Source organism: Trichoplusia ni, chromosome 19, assembly GCF_003590095.1.
Source record: "Trichoplusia ni isolate ovarian cell line Hi5 chromosome 19, tn1, whole genome shotgun sequence".
Lineage (NCBI taxonomy): Eukaryota > Metazoa > Arthropoda > Insecta > Lepidoptera > Noctuidae > Trichoplusia > Trichoplusia ni.
In genome coordinates this window covers 5,593,244-5,614,116 of record NC_039496.1, presented here as the reverse complement: position 1 = coordinate 5,614,116, position 20,873 = coordinate 5,593,244, and the positions used below count along the sequence as shown (strand labels likewise).

Here is a 20,873-nt window from a genome sequence, read left to right as displayed (position 1 = left end):
TCAGGAGATATCACTCTCGTTGCGAGGCCGCGTTCTGGTTAGTGACTTTGCAATATATTGACTGTTTGTTTTTATAAAAATCCTGCCTCCTATCTTCTGCGAAAGAACTCGTATGCGACCTACTAATACTGAGTACTAATATAGGTAACGAATCGATAAAGTGACCCAACAAATTTATGACGGCACCAATGTTTGCTAAACCTCGGGTTTACTACATTCAAAAGTATAAACCAAAATACAAAAATATAATTTTAAACTGTGTAGGAATTACGGTTAATGATATAAAGCCTGAAGTCAGAAGGTCAGTGGAAACGTAATAGGTATTAATTTGTGTAAGCTCGTTGAAAACGGAACCCTAAATATGGATCAATTTATCATTCCATAACAAATTAGTCAATACGTATGCCTAAATATGATTAGACAGTAAGTATATCAATGTTTCGTTGCATTTGTCAATATAATCGTGAACCGCATAAATCAACTGGACGACCTTCACCTCCACATAAAGTATTTACATCGCCTCGGGCTTATTATTTGTCACCAACTTTACTCTTTGAAGGTAGTAGTTAAGTATAAAAAGTGTAGCAGGTCAAAAAAGATCATAGTCAAGTATTGATATCCATATCAAGAATAACAAAACAAAAATGGTCGCCAAAGTAAGTTACTTTTTAAATTACATTTACAAAAATACACAGATAGCCGAGTGGTTGCGGTCACCACGCTAAACCCACTGTGCAAGACGTGTCGCGGTTTCGATCCCGCGTAGTACAATTATTTGTGTGATGAATTCTTGTCCTGAGTTTTCTTGTTTTTAGATAATTTGTGAAAATCCTTTTTTTTAATATTTTCCCAAAAATATTTTGTGATTTCTTAACAGATTATGTTGTTTACAGTTCGTGATCGTCCTGTCCCTGGCCGTGGCATCCTACGCCGTGCCCCTCATCCCCTATGCCAAGGTGGCGTACGCCGAGCCCGAGGCGCCAGCTCACTACGAGTTCAACTACTCCGTGCACGACGACCACAGCGGAGACGTGAAGCAGCAGCAGGAGTCTCGCGCCGGAGACGCCGTGCAGGGCTCGTACTCGCTCGTGCAGCCCGACGGTGTCCGCCGCATCGTGCACTATACCTCCGACAAGGAACATGGCTTCAACGCTGAGGTCACCTACGAGGGCACCCCTATCCAGCAAGCTCCCGCTAAGATTGCCTACGCCGCTCCCATTGCCAAGGTCGCCTACGCTGCCCCCATCGCCAAGGTCGCCTACGCCACTCCCGTCGCCAAGGTTTCCTACGCTCCTGCCGCCGTGTCCTACTCTCACGCCCCAGTCGCCTACGCCGCTCCCGTCGCTAAGGTCGCCTACGCCGCTCCCGTAGCCCACGTGTCCTACGCGTCACCCGCTATCTCCTACCACCACTAGATCAAGTCTTGTTAATTAGTTAAGAAATCTGTTGATTATTATGTAATCAGTAGTTGCTATTAAATTATTGAACTGAAATGTATTTTTTAAAATTATCACGATTTCGATTTTAATCAAACTTCTCTGAGCAAATCGTGTCAGATTCTCAGCTAGTAGACACAAATATATTTATCAGCAAAACAATCGAACATCAAGTTTATGATACAGTTTAAATTGAACACCCACTATACAAAACCTAAAAACCGGTTACCAAATATGGACGCATTATGTCAAATCGATCTGCATAAACAGCAAGTGCGTGCATTGCTTAATGTAATCGTAAACACATAAATTAAAACGATTTACTTATTCTTACATTACAAAATTACGATAATATGACACATGATTAGTATCTAAATAAATTGCAACAATCATCTCAATAATTGAACACTTTGACAAACTGACCAATTTATGTTGACCCTCCGCTTTCTACTTCACGCCTCTCGCTCCGAGTTCTGAAGACGTTTTGTGGGTCTTCGCAAACTGGTTGCCGCAGAGAAATTAAAAGTAGTTTGGTGACTGTTGACCAAGGCCTTGACCGAATTGTTTTGGGTGCGGTCCAATGGTAATATGTGTAACTTTGTGGTACTGCTTTGATCAATTGAGGCATGTGTATGGAGCAAGTACTTCAAATCGTGACCGTTCTCGAGATAGTATCACTTTATGACATGTATGTCGTTAGGCTCGTGCAAGGGTTAGCTGTCATGTCTAATGTATGAAATTATTCATTAAAGCACAAAAGCGCGATTTAATTTCAACACGATTGCATTCGTCGCAAAAATAATACTATAATAAGAGGTACATCAATATAAGTATTTATGCCGCGACTTTCACAGAAATTCATCAAGTCTGAAAGTTATTATCTAAAGCTTGTATTATGAGTAGTGAGTAATAGATAACATACATAAATATTAAAGATAAATTACACCCAGATACGCAACAAATGATCGTGCGAAGAATTCACGATTTTGGGAGGTATTTACACAATGGATGAGAATTCAAAATCCTTGAAGGATAGTTCAAGATAAGGAGATGTTAAAAATTGAAGTTAACAAACATTTATATCAATAAAATTTGTCGATAAAAAACTTGAACTTGAGCTACTTTAAAACCTGCCAAATATTTTTCCAAATATATTGTTCAGCTGATAATCTTAAAAGGCATTCAGTTGTAAGTACGTGTAAACATTACGTCAGTCGCAAAGGACGGCGACAATTAACAAGCTTCCGTTGTTTAATAGGTTTAATTAAACGCATTAATTATTTTAATTGATTTCGGAATTAAGTTAAATTTTGGTGAGGACAAGATTCTGTTACCATGGAAACTTTCTGAGAAAATGCTTTTTTGTAGTAATTGAACTCTTGAAACCTGTAACTTGTATGAGTCTTTTTATGTTGTTGACTGACGTCTAATTAGGCCTTGTGTTGGCCATAATGTTAATATTCCACAACTGGCATAATGGCTGGGAATAAAAAGAAAAATCTTTTTAGGCCAGTAAATAAAAATGCAAAAAACAGACAGATATTTTACCTTTATCTGAACAATAAAAAATGACAAAGATATACTGCTTTAAAGTTAGGATGTTCTGATGTCACGACTTCGCAAAATTGATTCAAAGAGGTGCGTTGAGTCTATGTATTTTTTTTTATTTCACAGGACGGTAAAAAATCTCCCGAATCCGTTAATCCACAGGATCATTGTGTTTTCCTTATTCGTAATAGATATTATAGATTTCATAAGTAAATTGATTAACATCCCTACTATATTAATATTATAAATGCGAAAGTAGGTAACTCTGTCTGTCTGTCTGTTACGCTTTCACGTCTAAACCACTGAACTGATTTTAATAAAATTTGGTACAGAGATAGAGTTGACCTTGAGAAAGAACATACGAAAGCTTTTATCCCGGTCTTTTGAGGAGTTCTCTTGGAAACGCGATAAAACCAGGGACCGGACAACCCCACTTTAGAGTTAAGCCGTTTGACAGGGTAACCCGTACACGGGGTAACTCATATCGCAGTGTTACCTTTTGTTCGAGTTACATCCTCGAAACCCAGCGAAATGGTTAACACCTTCATTATGGTAACCACGTGAAGGGGTTAACCCCTTCAATAACTTAACCCTTTGAAGTGGTTACCTTCACGAAAGGCTTTTATTCGTGTTACCCTGAATTACCCACTAAACTTGAGCTGCATACTTGCACCCTAGCGGCCCCTCATTGCTTTACTAAGACTACAGCTGATTTTCTTCTATCGCCGACGCGTAGCGCCGCGACTCGCGCCTCTCGGACAAACTACCTACGCGCGAAACGTCATATAGGTAACTAGCTGTTGCCCGCGACTTCGTCCGCGTGGTTAGAAGATATAAGTTAGGAATTTTTGAACGAAAGCCCTCGAAGATTAATATTTTTCCCCGTATTTGCCACATTTTCCATTAAATCTTCGCTCCTATTAGTTGCAGCGTTATTTTATATACCTAGCCTAAAACCTTACTCGATTATTGGTCTATTGAACACAAAATGAGATCAAATTTTTTGGATGAAATTATTTATAATAATTTAAAAAAAAATCGAATACAAGTTTTTTTTCATTTTTTGCATTTTCTGAGAAGATTTGACGGGTGAATTTTCGATTGAAAATTAGAGTGTTTTTTTATATTAATTCAAAATAAGGTGAAAAAATAAATATTTTTAATCAAATAAATTACAGCGTATTTGGGACACAAAAAAGTAAGATTTCACCAAATTTCGTTACAAAAATAAATTTTTGTAAAAGATAAAAATAAAAAACCACAATCTTGGTTTTTTAGATTTTTCACATAAATTTTGATGTTATGTGAAAAAAATGTAAACACAAAAGTTTTAGATCTTTTTCTTTTAGAACTTTGCCATTTGACTTTTTTCGATACGAATTTTAGTTTTGCCGGAAATCGATAAAAACCGTTTTTTACTCTTCAAACGTCACTCCCACCCCCTTCCCGACCTCAGATCACCCGTAAATTATTTTTCCTTTCATTTTTATAATATTCCCCTCCTTTTCTAATGGGTTTCATCCTACTATTTTTTTTTTTGGTTTTAAAAATTATCTACCCTGGTCTACAAGTATAGACACGAAAAATATATATCACAACGTTTGAAAAGTGCGACAAGCAAAATTAAACTGTAAGATCATATCTACAATGATTTTTATTCCATGTTTACAAGTCGCTCGGTAAATGCAACAACGGCGCCGCTGGGCGGTAAGATGTCACGTGCGCTCGTGGTTATACTATTTTCAAACTAATGTCTATGATAAAGAGTGCATATTGCATTGTCTTAGGTTGGAGTGGGTTACCCTGTTACAGTGTTACAGGGTAGTAAAGGGTAACCTGTTCGGAACAGGGTTACAGTAATCCGTTCGAAGGTGTAACATATGTCATAGGGTTTTTTCTTGAAGCGCTTAAAAAAACCCCTTCAAAAACCCTTTCAATGAGTATCCGGCCGGTCCCTGGATAAAACCGACCTCGACGCGGGCTAAGCCGCGGACGAAAAGCTAGTGTATCATAAATACGACACACTACGAAAATTTACATCACGCACACCGGTAGCTGTTAAGCTATGTCAATTCTTTTATATCCGTTTTATTTAATGTATAGAGTCCGAATTTAAATAAAATTAACACTTTAAATGCAAAACATGATTAGATCACCTTGTCTATTGATTACATCTAAATTCCAATCGGCAATTTATATTTTAAATACTCTAGTTATATTAGCAAGAATTTTTAACATGCATTCAACGACATATTATCTATTTTATTAGCCTATCCAAAACCTTATCTTAATTAGTAACGTAATGTAATGAGTGAGACCAAAATTAAGCCATCGATTTAATTTCAGTACTTCAATTATAAGTGGGCGTGATCGACTTTATGATTTTGTTAATTCATAAAAATGCGATATCAACCTTAACACCTTGGGATAAAGCTTATTATTCTTAATTACTGTGTAGCTACGTATTAGTTTTAACTAAGCACTCCTGCCCTCAGGGGACAGTCATGGAATTTAGCTAATTTGCAACAAAGACAGTATTTCTTAAGGAGTTACGCAAATCTGTATAATAGTTTAGCAATGAGAAATAGAGCGATCGCGCCTATGTCTTATCAACTAGATAACTGCGATCAACCTGTTCCAATGTGAACGGATGTGCGGACATTTTAGGGGTCCTTAAGAAACTTTTGAAAGCGTGCGGTTTAAGTTTAGATTTTGTTATTAGTCGTATATATGTATTATTTTGCCTTTGTAGACTAAATGGAAACACTTTTTTTATGTTAAACCGAAAGAATACTATATATTTTTTCTGTATATTTTTAACACACTTATACAATGAAATGAATTTTATAAAAGAAAAATACAATATACCTATCACTTTCGTTGCTTCACTTCATATACAGAACCATGAATACATTTCAATAAATTATCCCCAATCATCACATACATACGTTTAATAGCTGTCAACTCTTCGACTCTTAATTATTCGTGGGAAAAATCACAAGTCATTTACCGTTTACGTGAATTCAATGACAGTCGTACGAAATGTACTGCCATTTATAGCAAGGTCGGTTCGGCATTCTTTTTATAACCGGAATGAGTTCATTTAATTCCAAAGTTATTACTTATTAGTCTTGATTTTGTCTTTAACATGTCGAACGAGGTCGCCAGCCCATTCCGGGGTGATTACTATTGGTATGTGCCTTTTAAACTTTTGTACAGTTCACCGTGAACTCTTATTGGGAATTGGATCATATATTGTGTGTAAGTACTTGAAACAGGTTATGCGCATGCTTACAGTACTATAGCAGCTTAATTTAAAAAGTCGTAAATAAATTGGAAGGTTCATTTTGATCGTCTTTACGCAAAAAAATTAATAGTTTATTATGTGTACAAAGTCTAATACCGAAATCAAGTGAATACCCTATCTTATATGTATATGTTATACCACTGTACATATTTATATATCTCTGAACTCCTCCTAAACGATTGGACAGATTCAAAGTTTTTTTTTTATGTATGCTTTTAGTTTCGGTTGACGCCCTGGGTTAGCCCTATGAATCAGCTCATCAGAATGAAATTCGCCGGATCAGATAGATTAATGTAGATAAGCTGCCTATGTGAGCTCCACAACCTAGATAACATACTCTACGTATAGTAAAACAGGCTAAAATAATACATCATCAATCACAATACGCCTATTAAGTATATTACAAATAGCATAAATTAATATAAAACTAGATTAACTACGCAATGCACTTATCTTATACGGTGTAAGTTTCTAATGGCGGTGTTTGTGCAAGTACTGCAAATGTGGAACAAATATTAAAGTGTTACAGTTATAGACACAGTGATTAATATATGTACGTATACTACACTATTGTGGAGCGGTGGCAGTTAGATAATATCACCGCATTCATTGTCAATAATTCTAATTAGTTGCATGATGTGTAATAGCTGTGGATTGAGTAGTTTTGATACTTGCTTTATTCATAGCGGCTTTGTTTTTTTATAAAGTATCCAGTGTTATTTTACAAACTAATGGTTTAACCTATTTTTAAAATAGTTCTAGTGTTAGTAATTTATTTACTTTTTATAATAACTTAATGTGTTTCAAAGAACATTTTTTTTTATATATGAGTTGACAGAAATTGCTCCTTGGTATAAATTGATGCAAATGTTTTAACATACTTTTGATTACCTACACATACAGTACACATAACTTAATTTAGCCTAACTTCATCCAAAAGGATAAGGGTAAGACATATTTCAAGAAACAAAACAAGTCTTATTTTAAACAAGTATCAAAACATTGTAATCACACTATACATTAATTCATTTATACGGAGATGGTGATAGAGATAAACGGATAAAATGTTGTTCGTGACTTTTTGTACATTAATACTGATATTCTATTATACGATCTTGATACAGATAGATAAATTATTATAACATACCTTGACCTAGTCATCCCTGGGCCGGTGGACATGTTTCATTTCGTCAAGCGCTACCGCTGTTGGAATCGCTTCACTGTATCTACTGAACTGACAAGTCAAAGTCACGTAACGTGAGTTTTACACAAAAACGTTAGGATAGATAATATTTATTTTTGCGGTAGAGTCCATCATTCGACGCGACGAATGAAAGTGCCTCCACAGACCTTTTCCACGTCAGTACATCGGAAATGTCACATACCCTATGTTTTTAAATAGATCGATCTATGCCGAAACTATAAATATAAATAATCCTTGGTAATTGTAGGAAGCTAGTCATCACCAGCCTAGCCGTTTGGCAACTAAAACGGGTTCGGTCTCCACACTACATGGATTCAGATAAGTACGAGTGTATTACAAGGAGCTATTGCCCATCAGGCAGTTATCTGGGCAACAGGATAACCCGCAGTAAGATTAATCGCCAGACTTTATAGCTTCTAACTATTCATAAAGAATGTTAAAGATGTATAAATAAAAAATAACAGCCGGGGCCCATAATTTAACGTGTCTTCCGAAGCATGGAGGGATTCGTTCAGATATATGTTTTTACGAAATGAAATAGGTATCTTTATTTTAATAGATTGTCACCCATCGATGTACCGACTGTTTCAAGGGTAGCTTAACTTGTGATCGTACAACTTAGAGAAAAGATCAATTTCTATTCCGAGCTTATAAATTCCTCGGCACGTTCCTCTTACATCTCAAAGGTATTCAAGTAAACAAAATGTTTGAACTTGAAACTGATTACATAACACTAATCTTGTATCTTTCGGTTGCCATCGATCCAGTTTTGACGCCCGCCGCGGGCATCAGCTGGGCCCAACACTTGTTTGTATGTTTACACATGTGCGTATGTACTGCGAGTGTGCAACTACGCGTGTTTAGTATAAAAGCTCAGAGCTACCGTGTCCAAGCACATTCGTCTACAATACACAAACCATTCGACATGGCCGCCAGAGTAAGTTTTCTTGAATTAGAGTAATTAAAGTTATTTTTTTAACATAATATTATTTAGTTTGCATTAAAGTTGTAAGGTTACAAGTGGCAAAATTTACAAAACATATTGGAAGTTTATTTTAATTGTTATTTAACATCAGTCATCAGTCATGTTAAGGGTAGTAGTTTTATATTTTAAAATATTTAAACATTTTGAGATCTGACAAGATTTTACTTCGTTTACATCATTTTGAAATCGTACCACCATTTAACAGATTTCTCATTACAGTTCCTCGCTTTTTCCGCCCTGGTGGCAGCTGCCACAGCTGTGGCCCTCCCCGTGGTCCCCTACGCCAAGGTGGCGTACGCCGAGCCCGAGGCGCCAGCTCACTACGAGTTCAACTACTCCGTGCACGACGACCACAGCGGAGACGTGAAGCAGCAGCAGGAGTCTCGCGCCGGAGACGCCGTGCAGGGCTCGTACTCGCTCGTGCAGCCCGACGGTGTCCGCCGCATCGTACACTACACCTCTGACAAGGAACATGGTTTCAACGCTGAGGTCACCTACGAAGGCACACCTATCCAGCAAGCTCCCGCCAAGATCGCTTACGCCGCCCCTGTCGCCAAGGTCGCCTACGCTGCCCCCGTCACCAAGGTCGCCTACGCCGCTCCCGTCGCAAAAATCGCCTACGCTGCCCCCGTCGCCAAGCTCGCTTACGCTGCTCCGGTAGCTAAGCTCGCATATGCTGCTCCCGTAGCCAAGGTGGCCCTAGCACCAGCACAACTTTCTTACTCCCACGCTCCTGCTGCCGTGTCCTACTCCCACGCCCCAGCTGCCGTGTCTTACTCCCAGGCTCCTGCCGCCATCTCCTACTCTCACGCTCCAGTCGCCAAGATCGCGTACGCCGCTGCTCCTGTTGCCAAGGTTGCCTACACCCAATCTCTTGGCCACGTCACCTTCTCCTCCCCAGCTGTGTCCTACCATCACTAAGATGTAAATACCATTGTTGTTTAATTTATTTATTGTGTTAAATATAAGATAGTCAATGCAATTCGAAGCTTTTATTTTTTCCACGGAGGGTCATTGGGGAAAGAATTGTACAAGGAGGCGTCAAAACGGCGTATCCGATATCAAAACGTTCTAAACGAAGTTAGGAGGAAGCGTGCGGGTAGTGTCGGGGAATCAATTGAATTATGTAGCATTATGATGCGAGTGGGTCCAGTTACGCGGCACGTCCGCGCCCCCGGCGGGCCGCTCTGACGCATTACTTCTGACACCTATTCATTCGGCTAGTTTACTCTATGACCAGAGCCCTAGTCAAAGATCCGAAAGAAGCCCCCTCGTTCGTCTGATACCGACTGTGCGCGGAGGGCAGGGCAGCGCTACTCATAGTGGAGATGTTTCGCGCCCGCTTTGCAAAAACAGCGTAACGTGTCGACGCCTACATTAATGATTGCAGGCAAATATAAATTGACAGTGTTGATGATGAAAGTAGTTGTTAGTATGTTACAGAGGGGTTCAGAATGTGTGATGTGAATATTAGATTTTGTTACTAAACTTTTGCTATAATCGATTAAATTGCGCTTTAGAACGAGAAAAAACATGTGTCGGGAACCGCTACATATTTGTGAGAAGAAATAGAATACGTTTGTTTTTAAGCAAGTTAATCAAGCCGCTATTTAAGCTTTTTGAACTCTTTCAGACGGTTCACTAAAAACCTTGATATTATGTTCAAGTAACGGGAGACATTTTCTCACCTAGATTTGTAAAAGAAAAACAAACCACTATAAAACAAACGAAATTGTTTGTATCGAATCACAAAAATTGAATAGTTTGTGGATAAAATGACACGCAATAACGTATTCGCTGTGGGAATATTTAATGTTGTACGAATAAATAATCAGTGCGGACAAATGTTTTGGTAAAGTTTTACAAGCCGCCCACAAAGGGTTGGATCGTGTTAATCCCGCTATTATCGGATGATGAACTATTACCCCCCTCGGTTCACCCCTCCCTGCCTCACCCCGCGGCAACCCCCGCTTACTCCAGTTTGTATTAAGTTGATATTACACCGAATGCTACTGATATTCCTAGGAGATTTGCAGCACTGTAATTATGGAAGGGTTGAGTGTTTTATAAAAATATATTCTGAGTTGTAATTATAGGTTGAAACGCATGAATTATGTTTGCCTATTTTGCAATCTGTCTTTGCTAAATATCTGTCATAATACGTACCTCTTGTGTTGCTCTCCGCTCTAGTTTTACTAATTCAAATTAATTTAGAGTAGCCAAATTAGATTTCAAGGCGAATCAATCACGCTTGCCTAATCCGAGCTGTGATAAATTATTATCATCCTACACATAACTAATACGTCAATTATGGCTTAATTAAGATTTGATTGACCATGTTGGTTGGATAGTTAGCAGTTATGTAACAACTTCCACTTGAGAAAGCTATAAAAACTATTTGTTATAACCTTCTTGCTAGATTGTTGAAAAAAAGTCGTCATTTCTTGTTACTGGAAGATCGGCTAACTATTCCCATTACAAAACAATAATTAACAGAGTTCTAGATACGAACTACAAATCTTTAAACAAAGATACAACACAGCCAATTCATAAAAAAGCATAATTAAAACTAATCTTAATCACAAAACGCAATTAGGATTGTAACAAAACATTCAAGCAAAGATTACAGCTACATTTAGAAGTACCCATTCATCAAGCGGAATAATTAATGGAGGCCTAACAAGCGTAAAGCTTACTATAATAGAGATGTCACTAATTCGCCACGCATTTGTACATCTCTTTGGCACAAATCGCGGGCACACGCGCGCACGTGCCTCGTACAATTGCGTGCATTTAGGCCATTGTGCACAATTGCTTCCGGATGACCCGAGTGTCAAGTTGCATCGTTAGAAAAATGTTGATATTTTGTGTGGCTTCCAGTGTACACGGATACGTTGGAGTGCACTTTACGAGGACAATGGTGGTTTATGTGTTGGTAATGAAAATGTACGTGAAACTATAAATAAATAAATAAATGCAGACAACATCACATACATTGTTCTGAACCCAAAGTAAGTTGCTAAAGCACTTGTGTTATGGAATTCAGATACAACGAAGGTACCACAAACACCCAGACCCGAGACAATGTAGAAATAAGAATTTTTACATTGACCTGACCGGGGATCGAACCCGGGACCTCAGAGCTAGCGACACCTTGAAACCGGTGCGTACGCCACTCGACCACGGAGGTCGTCGAGTGTAACGTATAAGTAGAAATTTAACTTTATGGATATTTTTGTGTATCAATTTATTTATTTTTATGTTTCCCAGTAGTGGGCGTGTGACACAAGCCGGCTTTCTTTAATTTATTCAGGTCATCGAACCACATATTCAAAAAAAGAAATCTTGCCACTAGTCATCCTTTACTTCTTAATAAATGTTTGTAGTCTTCTCTTCTTATTAAATGTTTTGTATATTTTGTCTTTCATAGGTTCGACGAGAGAACGACCAATTCAAGATTTAAAACTAAAGCGATTCCTTCTGATTTTCGAATACGATCCTATACGTATTCCTACTGTGCATTAAATTGGCCAGCTGTATAAATCTGTAATACTGCAGCGGTACTGTTGTACTTATAACGTACTGTCAAAACATTGTGCAGTTCCAGCTACGCTCGGATATTCCTTTCCTTGTTATCGCCGGGAGCGAGGCGCGGGGGAGGCGGGGGAGCAGGGGACGGGTTTGTACAGCAGTGATGTATGCAGAAGATCCACTTTAAAGCATATTCAGTGAATTGTAGTACTAACATTACTTCAAATAAACACTTCGGGCCTAAAAATATTTTATTTTCTTAAGGAATTTTTAAAGTCAGTTTTCGTGTAAAAATAATGATTGCAGATATAACATCGTTTTTGGTTATCGTTAGCTCTTAAATGTATTTTTTTTTCGTGTCACAAATTTTGAGATTATTTGGATTTTCTAGAACAAAAAATATTAACGTAAAGGTTAATATTTTTGCAATTGCAATTGTTCTAACATTTTTGTGTTACAGCCTTTAATCATATAATCATTATCATTTGTATTGTTAAATAATACCCAATAATTGTCGCTGAAAGCTGTTTATGTATGATATTAAACCAACTATTATAATTCTACTTTGCAAAGTGGATCTTCTGTAGTGCTTGGCTCGTGAACCGGGGGAAGACAGGGTGGCAAGACTATGTCGGAAACAATTAGGGTGTGCGCACGCGCGCCAGCTTCCTGAACCTCTCCTAATTGGCGTATCTCTGTTGCGCTCAATGTATCTGTTATAATTGGCGTCATTGCAACAATGAGATTAGATTGCTATCTGTTTATGTTAACTGCTAATGTTGTGGCAACTGTTATGTAGGTACCGATCTATGTAGTTAGGTGTAACTGTGTTAGCATTGGCGTTACATTTGCATACGATGCTAATGTGCTAATGTTCTTGGTGTAATCGTTATAGCGTTGTACAGGATGATTATAAAGTGAAGACATGGAAAACACGTTCTTCGAAACTACAATAGAATTCATTTTTATGCATGAAAAGTATTATACATGTTTCTTTGCGAGTTTATATTTTGTTACATGCTTGGAATCGGATAAAAACATCAAAAAGGCGAAATAGTTATTTGCATCTAGTGCTTTGAGTCGGGTTGCAACGTGCACTCCACACACTTTCAAGGACTAGGACACAAAGGACAAAAATAAACAGCAGTTTCCTAATACTAAACGCGACTCGTTGCTCAATTTACAATGACAACTGAATATTTTACGCAACCCTTCATTAGTAAAACTAATGATTCGCTAAACACCGTGTCCCCTACGTTAGTCCCGTCCCAAGGCACCAGCTTTGTGCAGACCAAAATCTATTTATTCATATCGTATTGCTAATTTGGGGATTAGGTGGCGCGTTCCATCGGTTATTGAATTATCCATTCCGTTTGCGGGACTCCTTGCTCCCGGGGGACTCGTACCGTTGTACGACTGCTGCTGTACTCGAATGATCTTTGATGTATTTAAGTTTAAAATGGTCCTGTTTTGTAAATTTTAAGTAGAATTTTAAATTGATGTGCTTCTTTTCAATGAGACTGTGTAGTCAGACTTTTTCATTTAGACTTATTCTTAATCGTTGTGGGGTATGTTGGAGACTTATAAGGAACCAAAGGAAAGATATAAACGAAACCCCATCACCGAGGCTCCCTCGTCGGTCAGTCTGTCTGCCCGTCCGTCCCTCACCAAGCTGCGAATTTTCAAAAGCTATAATGTACGATAACAAAAGCTCATCTATTAGTATAAATTTATTTTGAGGTTGAGTCCTCACTAATTTATTTGTCACCTTACCAATTTGTTTATCTTAAGCCTATTGGGGCAAAACTTTCAATGTCGCGAGTCCGACTAGTGCTTGGTTTAATTTAATAAACTGTAATACCACATCAAAGGAACAAATTAAGCATTCTGATTATAGACACTACCTATCAGAAGCGAACAGTTTCAAAGTGTGTTCAAAATAAAAGACCGAAGAAACTTTATAGTATAAAAACACTCTTTAAACAGACTTGTTTAAAATATTTTTTATACGAAAAATCTTTGAAGTACACTACTTTTCTGGCTTTGCTTTCGAGAATGTTATTAGACAGTTTACTGCGACGGCTTTTTTCAACGTAATATTGAAATTAATAGAACATTTTCAGCGAAGGCTGACACTTTTAATTTTTTAATTTTATATTCTATGCCTCGAACAATGCTCCTTTTATCTTCTTTTGTCACAAATAATAAAACGCTTTAGATGATTTTCACTCTTTTACTATATCTTCCTTAGGCTCATAAATGTTTTATAACTCCGTGGACAAGATCGTAATAATTAAGAACCGTTGAAGTAAGTGTGACACGCGTAATTTTCAGGCCTCCGTGGACAGGGACGGATCGTAAAAAAATAATTTGCTTGCGATACACAACAATTTTGAATCCATTTTTACTTAATGATTGAAACTTATTCATGATTCTTATTAGAAAAACAACATTGATATATTTTGTATACCTAGTTGTAGTTTAAGTTTTAGAATCATCTCATAGGTAATTTTGTTTCGTGGCAGTAGAATTTTGCTGAATTCTATTTTCAACAGGCCAGTATAATACCTAAATAGTATTTGAGAACTAGCTAAGTACGACCTTACGACGACGGCTTTGGTCGTTGTAGTCAACAATTAAGACATATATCATAATATTGAACTTGACTCTCATTTCACATTTGTTTTGATGTTATAGTATTACATCTCAAGCCTACCTGCAAATTAACGATGCGTTGAAAATCAGCAACTTGATTTAATCTATTTACATAAAGGAACATTAGTAGGGGTTGTCGCAAAGTCACATAACCGCGAGTACGCTAAGCTCGCTCTGTGAATACATTATTGTTTCGTTATGAGTCAATGTTTAGCGCGCGCTGCGGCCTGTTAGCGCTGCGGTAAACACTCGAGACTTTGTATCGAGTTGTATCTAATCGATATTATGCTAATGTACTTAAATGAGTATTCAGGAGGCAGGAGCGAGATAACAGTCTGTGGAATGCGACTCAGAACAGCCTGCTTGAAGATTGGATTAAACGCTATATATATGTTTATATCGATTTAGAATCGCATTTGAAAAAATGTCTGGGCTTTAAAAGAAACAGCGACCCCTGAGTTGTTCCGACGTTTCTTTTTAGGGTAGTAAGTAGGGAGTCAGTGAGATAAAAAAATGACGTTTAGTGATAATAATATTCCTACTCGCAGAACAAATACCGTCATAATACCCAGTATTGTCGTGTTTGCGTAGTAAAGAGTTATTTTTTTACTGATTAACAGGTTTTAGACAATACCTATATCACGGATAACAGTATTTCAAGGATACCTACAGTTATATTGCAGAACACCTAGCAAAAACGCCATAATTACGTCCACGTTTCAACTTATACCTTAAAACCACTTATTTCACTTCGTTTACAAAGTACGCCAACAATTCCAATGAAACTAACTTTCCGACTTGAAAGAAGAAGCTTTCACGCGTAAAACATCTATAAAACCATCATTAATTCGCGAGCATTTAACTCATAATTGCTTTAATGGCGTTCACAATAGATCAGTGGAGCGGACTTGAGGAGCCACTCAATTATGTGGCATTCAGGAGCGGTGGTGTTTGCGCTGGTACTCGGGCCGCGCGCGCTCATTGGCTGCGAGGGAGCCACCCCTAGTACCAGTCTTTAGCACTATTCTTTTTGAGCATCAATATTTGGATTGTTGAGGTTTGACAATGGGTGCTCGTGAATTTTGTGATTTGGGCTTTTGATGATACACTTGTTTAAGTTAGATATGTTTGATTATTATTAATTCAAGTAAAATAACGGCTGGTCAATATTTCCTACTGTTTATCTACGTACACTAAAGATTTTTAAAGATCTAAAGCATTAGCATCAGGACATCGTTGTTATTAAGGGTCTCTTGTCTTGTGCGCTTTTATAAAATCTTACTACTTATCTCTTTTTCCTGGACATACCTAAATATTTTTTGTCTTATTACAGGCAAAAAAAAAAGATTTATATGTAATGAACAATTTCTGATTGAGTTTCATCTTCTACTCTGACTCTTGAATATATACTCAAAATCCAGTGTGGTGATTTCTAGACAAAGCGTTAACCTCCATAAAGTCCCAAAGTCAGTACATCCATAGTAAGCCACCTAAAGACGTAGCGCGCAGCCGCAGCGTCTACCCTCGCACCCCTCGCACGCATTAATGTTATTATTTGGCAACATTTACTAAATAATTTGCTCGTTAAACGTCCGCCGATAGCCCCCTCCCTAACTACCGTATTGTGTTGTAGCGATTTGCCCGCGCCTCCCCTGGGACTAACGACTGGATTCAACCAATACGACTCTAACATTAATTACTCTGGCGTCTTTTGTACTGATATTTGTAGCAACATGCTCTTTTGTGGGCGATATGAAATTAATAACGTTCTGTTATTGTGTGGGGATTACCAAACTATCGGTCACGCTTCTGGTGAACTCGTATAGGTGCCTTAGGTTTGGAGTTGATGAGTTTCTCTAAGCCGCGCCGCGTGGGAGCGCTCGGCGTATTGATAACTAATTATGTCCCTAATGCGACTCTTATAAGATGTTTATTTTAAGACTTTGGTATTTCTTTATAAAAAATTGAAATGTAATTAATTGTATTGTTTTTGTATTTTTGATCTTAACTGTGTTATGTCTTTTTTGGTCAAGGGTTTTAATCGATTTATTTTATTGAGTATTTAAAATACATAAATTACAGCACATGTTACTTGTTATTGCTGTTGCTTTCGTCGGTAATCTTTCCTAAACATCTATCGGTGTGTAAAATAGTAGTAGTGTTAAATACTAAAGACCAATAACCAAAAAAATAAACTTTACTGTAAAGCAATAAAGAATACAAAAAAAGTAAAGAACTACAAATAAAAAACAAAAAAAAGATAAAAGTTCTACAAAAGTCAATACATTTCAAAAACATGTCTGCCATCAACGTTTACTACGGAGGTCTCATTCCAATAATCATCTGGGAGACACCACTTCATACCATTGAGGCCGTTCCACCAGATCCGGAACTTTTTGTAGGACCTTCTTCGTTTGGCCTTCTTACTGTTTAGAGCTTCGCAGAGGTGACATAAAGGATGGTGCCCGATGACGTCAGCGTCGAGTGTGTAGCTGTTGGTCCATCTGAAGTAAGCTTCGTATTTCGCGGGGTTTTTCATAGCCTCATGTATCAAGTAAGCTAAGTTGTAGGGGTGGAGCTCACGCGCGTTAAGGTAGGATCCCGGAGGTAAAAATCTGAAAAAACGGTAGATGAAAATTGGTTTTGGTTTGTAAAAAGGTACCTATTACAAAATAGTTAAACTAACCGCAGTTCCATATATAACAGTTCAGGGACAAAGATTTATAGAAATTCATATTTAAACCTCATTTCTACTCTTTCACAATATACAAGTACAAGGTTCAAGCGTAGTTTTAATTCGTTATTCAGTTCCCATGAGAAACAAATGACTTCTATTTGTCTAGTTTTAATGCCAAACATTCAGTATTGTTAAATTTCAAGCTTTTAATCCAAACAAAGAACTTACTAATGAGGTACCTAGAAAGTATTATTTATACACGATAAGCTGATTCTAAGTATCTACAACGCGCATTAGCCGTGGGAAATTTCCACCTAAGAATAAGTCACAACTTACTGCTTACCTGGTATAATCAGCACCGCCATAAACAATAGGAACAACATAGTTATTATACCCGTGAAGAATCTTTTCCGATACGTAATCTACTGAGAAAGAGTTTTCGAAAGCCAAATAGAAGAAGTAATCTCTAGAGAACATTTCCTCACAGTTCTCATCATCACAAGCCCTATCAGTGCAGCCTCCGTAAACATCAATCTTCAGAGAGAAGTGGAAGAGATGTCCCTGCAGCTTTGAAATGTAATCGTCTCTTAGACTATCCGCCTCGCAGTGGCTGACCAGCCAAGCAGCTGCTTTTTTCTTGTGCTGTAAAATGTTCTTTATGCTCTTTGCGATAGGGGCTTTGCTTATTGTCCAATTGACGTGTAAACTTGGCGCTACAATATCACGTGTGACGTTTCGTACAAAAAAGTAAGGCCATGGGATATCTGAATCAAGTCTGTACGTGAACGTCCAGTTGAAGAAGTTGTCGTTGTATATTTCACAAGCTGGTATGTTGTACGCTGATTCTATTGAGGTAAAAATATATATTTGTGAGGGTGAACGTCTTTCTGGTCTGTTTTGTAGATGCCCTGATTGTTTTAAGGCAGAATCTGTGAAAATTAGAGCGTCGAAGTTCAAATAGTCTCCCAATAGATACCTGTCTTCGGTAAATATACAATTGTTTACTTTACATTGTAAACTTGGGAATATCTGTTTTCCCTTATTTACCATCATGTAATAATGCTGCCAAACAAGTATAACTCGTGGTCCAATATTAGATTCATTGTATGGAAATATCCTGTAATCCGGTGCGTAGTTGTTACTGGTGTACCGAGTTGACCATAAATGTAAAATTATGCACATCAACAGGAACAAGAGAGCGTAAATCACATACTTCACGAAATATTTGGAATGATACAGTAATTTCCACAATGCCACCAAATATGCCATAAGTTATAACTGTCCAGGTTGATGAGAATGAACATGAGTCATTGATGACAGATGACTATAAACATGGAGGTTATATTGTATTTCTTTTGAATAGATTGGGCTGAGCAAAGTCTATATCATATTATTATGCAAAAAGTATCAATATGCCTAGTAACATATAATCACAAAGCTTTCAAATTTTTTCAATTGAAACATATATTATTAAAATACACTTTATACATAATACACAAGGTATTACTTATTTGTTAAAGATGTTTCAATCTCCAAACCTGCATTACTTTTTGTGAATGATCAAAATAACCAACAAACATTTAAATAGTATAAGGTCTAACCAAACAAAACAAGACCTAACTCTCAGCTGACCTATACAACAATCAATCAATAAATTCGTCCACAAAATACCGGATACAGGATCGCAGATTACACTAATCACCATTCTACGTCGTGGGAGTATCTTGACCAGTGAATGGCCATTGTGCCCCATAGGTGGCACCATCACTTAACTGGCGTTAACAAAGCGCCCCAACACCTCACTAATCCGAGATTAAGATCGTATCTGGAACAGGACATGATAAACACTTCACATATAAATACAATTCGTGCTCGAGTACAGTTAGCTTTGAGTGGTAAAAAAATATTGATGGATGTCAATGTGCAGGGTTTAAAGAAGTTCCACAACACATGATTAATCGATCGATTTGCTGTTGTTGGACGTGTGGTGTCATAATCCGATCTACTTAAAGATATAGTATGCAGCTTCCTTTTTGATACCTTACCCTTACCCAAACAGTAAAAACGAACAGAGGCACCGCTCACTGTCTATCCGTTGGTAACCAGTTAAGCCGCGCCGCGCAGCTAGGAACAGCTAGCTGATAAGCTAGGAAGTTTAAACAACAGAGGTTATCGTAAATTAGTTGGATGTCAAAACTGCAACTTGTGTAACTAAGCGATTTGTTTTTTTTTCACCTATTTATATGAAATCCTCAGTGATGCTTGTCCAACTCATACTTGACTGGTTATATTTGAACTTTTTAATTATTGACCAATTTCAAATTTTCTGGTACTTAATAATTGTAACCATGGAAGAACTTATGTGTTGTCAGTGCAAGACGTAAGAACTCAGCTAAAGACCTAATTAGAACGAAATTTACAATCTATTTCTATGTAGGTCGAAATTTGAGATGAACTTCTTATAGACCAACAATTTTAGTTCAATATTTTGCTAAAATTTCAAACATTATTCCAACTTATACTTCTGCACACGCCGTTACAGTGTTGCTCTGTCATCGTGTCCGAGTTTCGACAGTATTGTCCGTCGAATACAGTTATTGTTGGCAAAATAACTCCATTGTTGGTGTAAAATGTTGGAGAGCAAAAACTTAACGAGGACAATAGCACTGTAATTGAATTAGGAGATCTCGAAGCAATGTTATGTCCGTTCTTAGAATGTGTTTAACTTACATAATTATATCATATTTATATTTGGCATGCAGCTGGTGATATAAAGCTTTTGATACAGAATAAACCTTCGCAACATATTGTTGGATATGCTTTATAGCATTTATTTTGGTCAGCTGCGTCCATGCGTCAGGTTTTCGTGTTGGTCAGGTTTCGGAAAACAAAGGACTACAGGTTTTATTTCTATATTATTATTTATTAAGCTTTACAGCAGTTTTTATACAAAAGAGTCTAAAATATAATAACTAATATTTTATAAAGTAATTAAGGACAATTAATTATTAAAAATAATATTCCCACAACTATAGGCTCTTCATTTACACAAGTTACAAAATCAAACGAGCGTAAAGCACCAACTCACTCTGGTAAAACCGTAAAACCAACATATTGGCTATTGGCACAATAAACCGAGCAAATCCCGAAAAAAAAACTCAAATCGAAGAGCTTGGATTTAGAAAGTTAAATATTATGAAGTATTTGGTTATTGACAAAACAGTGGCAGGTTGACAATGGGCGACAATGGCGGACTATTGTCACTATTATTCCCATTTGCTAATGTGTTCCGTGTGGAGTGGAATATGCTCTATTGACCACTCGAGAGCTTCCGAATCTATAGGGATGTGAGGGGTCTCAGCGTGTGCTTAATTTCTGACGGTTTATGGTTCAGGGTAAATGATCGTGGTGTTAGGTCAATGTATGTGTTGTGTACTTGTAACGTAGGTAACTACTACTTGCAACCTACATAATGTTGAGTACTATACCATGGGTAGGGACAATTATTCCATTATTCTTCCAAACTTTCC

The 20,873-nt window shown here is 37.4% G+C and overlaps 2 protein-coding genes across 2 annotated transcripts; one reads left to right on the top strand and one right to left on the bottom strand.

The window, feature by feature from the left end:
• The first annotated feature begins 73 nt into the window (after nt 1–73).
• LOC113503553 (paternally-expressed gene 3 protein-like) lies at nt 74–9,462 on the top strand. Its single transcript, XM_026885583.1, has 3 exons — nt 74–656; nt 894–1,413; nt 8,629–9,462. The coding sequence occupies exons 1-3, from the start codon at nt 645–647 to the stop codon at nt 9,399–9,401; spliced, it is 1,305 nt and encodes a 434-aa protein (XP_026741384.1). The 5' UTR covers nt 74–644; the 3' UTR covers nt 9,402–9,462.
• A 7,449-nt stretch (nt 9,463–16,911) lies between these two features.
• LOC113503519 (alpha-(1,3)-fucosyltransferase C-like) lies at nt 16,912–18,639 on the bottom strand. The gene is made up of 2 exons (XM_026885542.1): nt 17,687–18,639; nt 16,912–17,281 (listed from the first exon to the last, which is right to left on the bottom strand). The coding sequence occupies exons 1-2, from the start codon at nt 18,610–18,612 to the stop codon at nt 16,945–16,947; spliced, it is 1,263 nt and encodes a 420-aa protein (XP_026741343.1). The 5' UTR covers nt 18,613–18,639; the 3' UTR covers nt 16,912–16,944.
• Between the last annotated feature and the right edge of the window lie 2,234 nt (nt 18,640–20,873).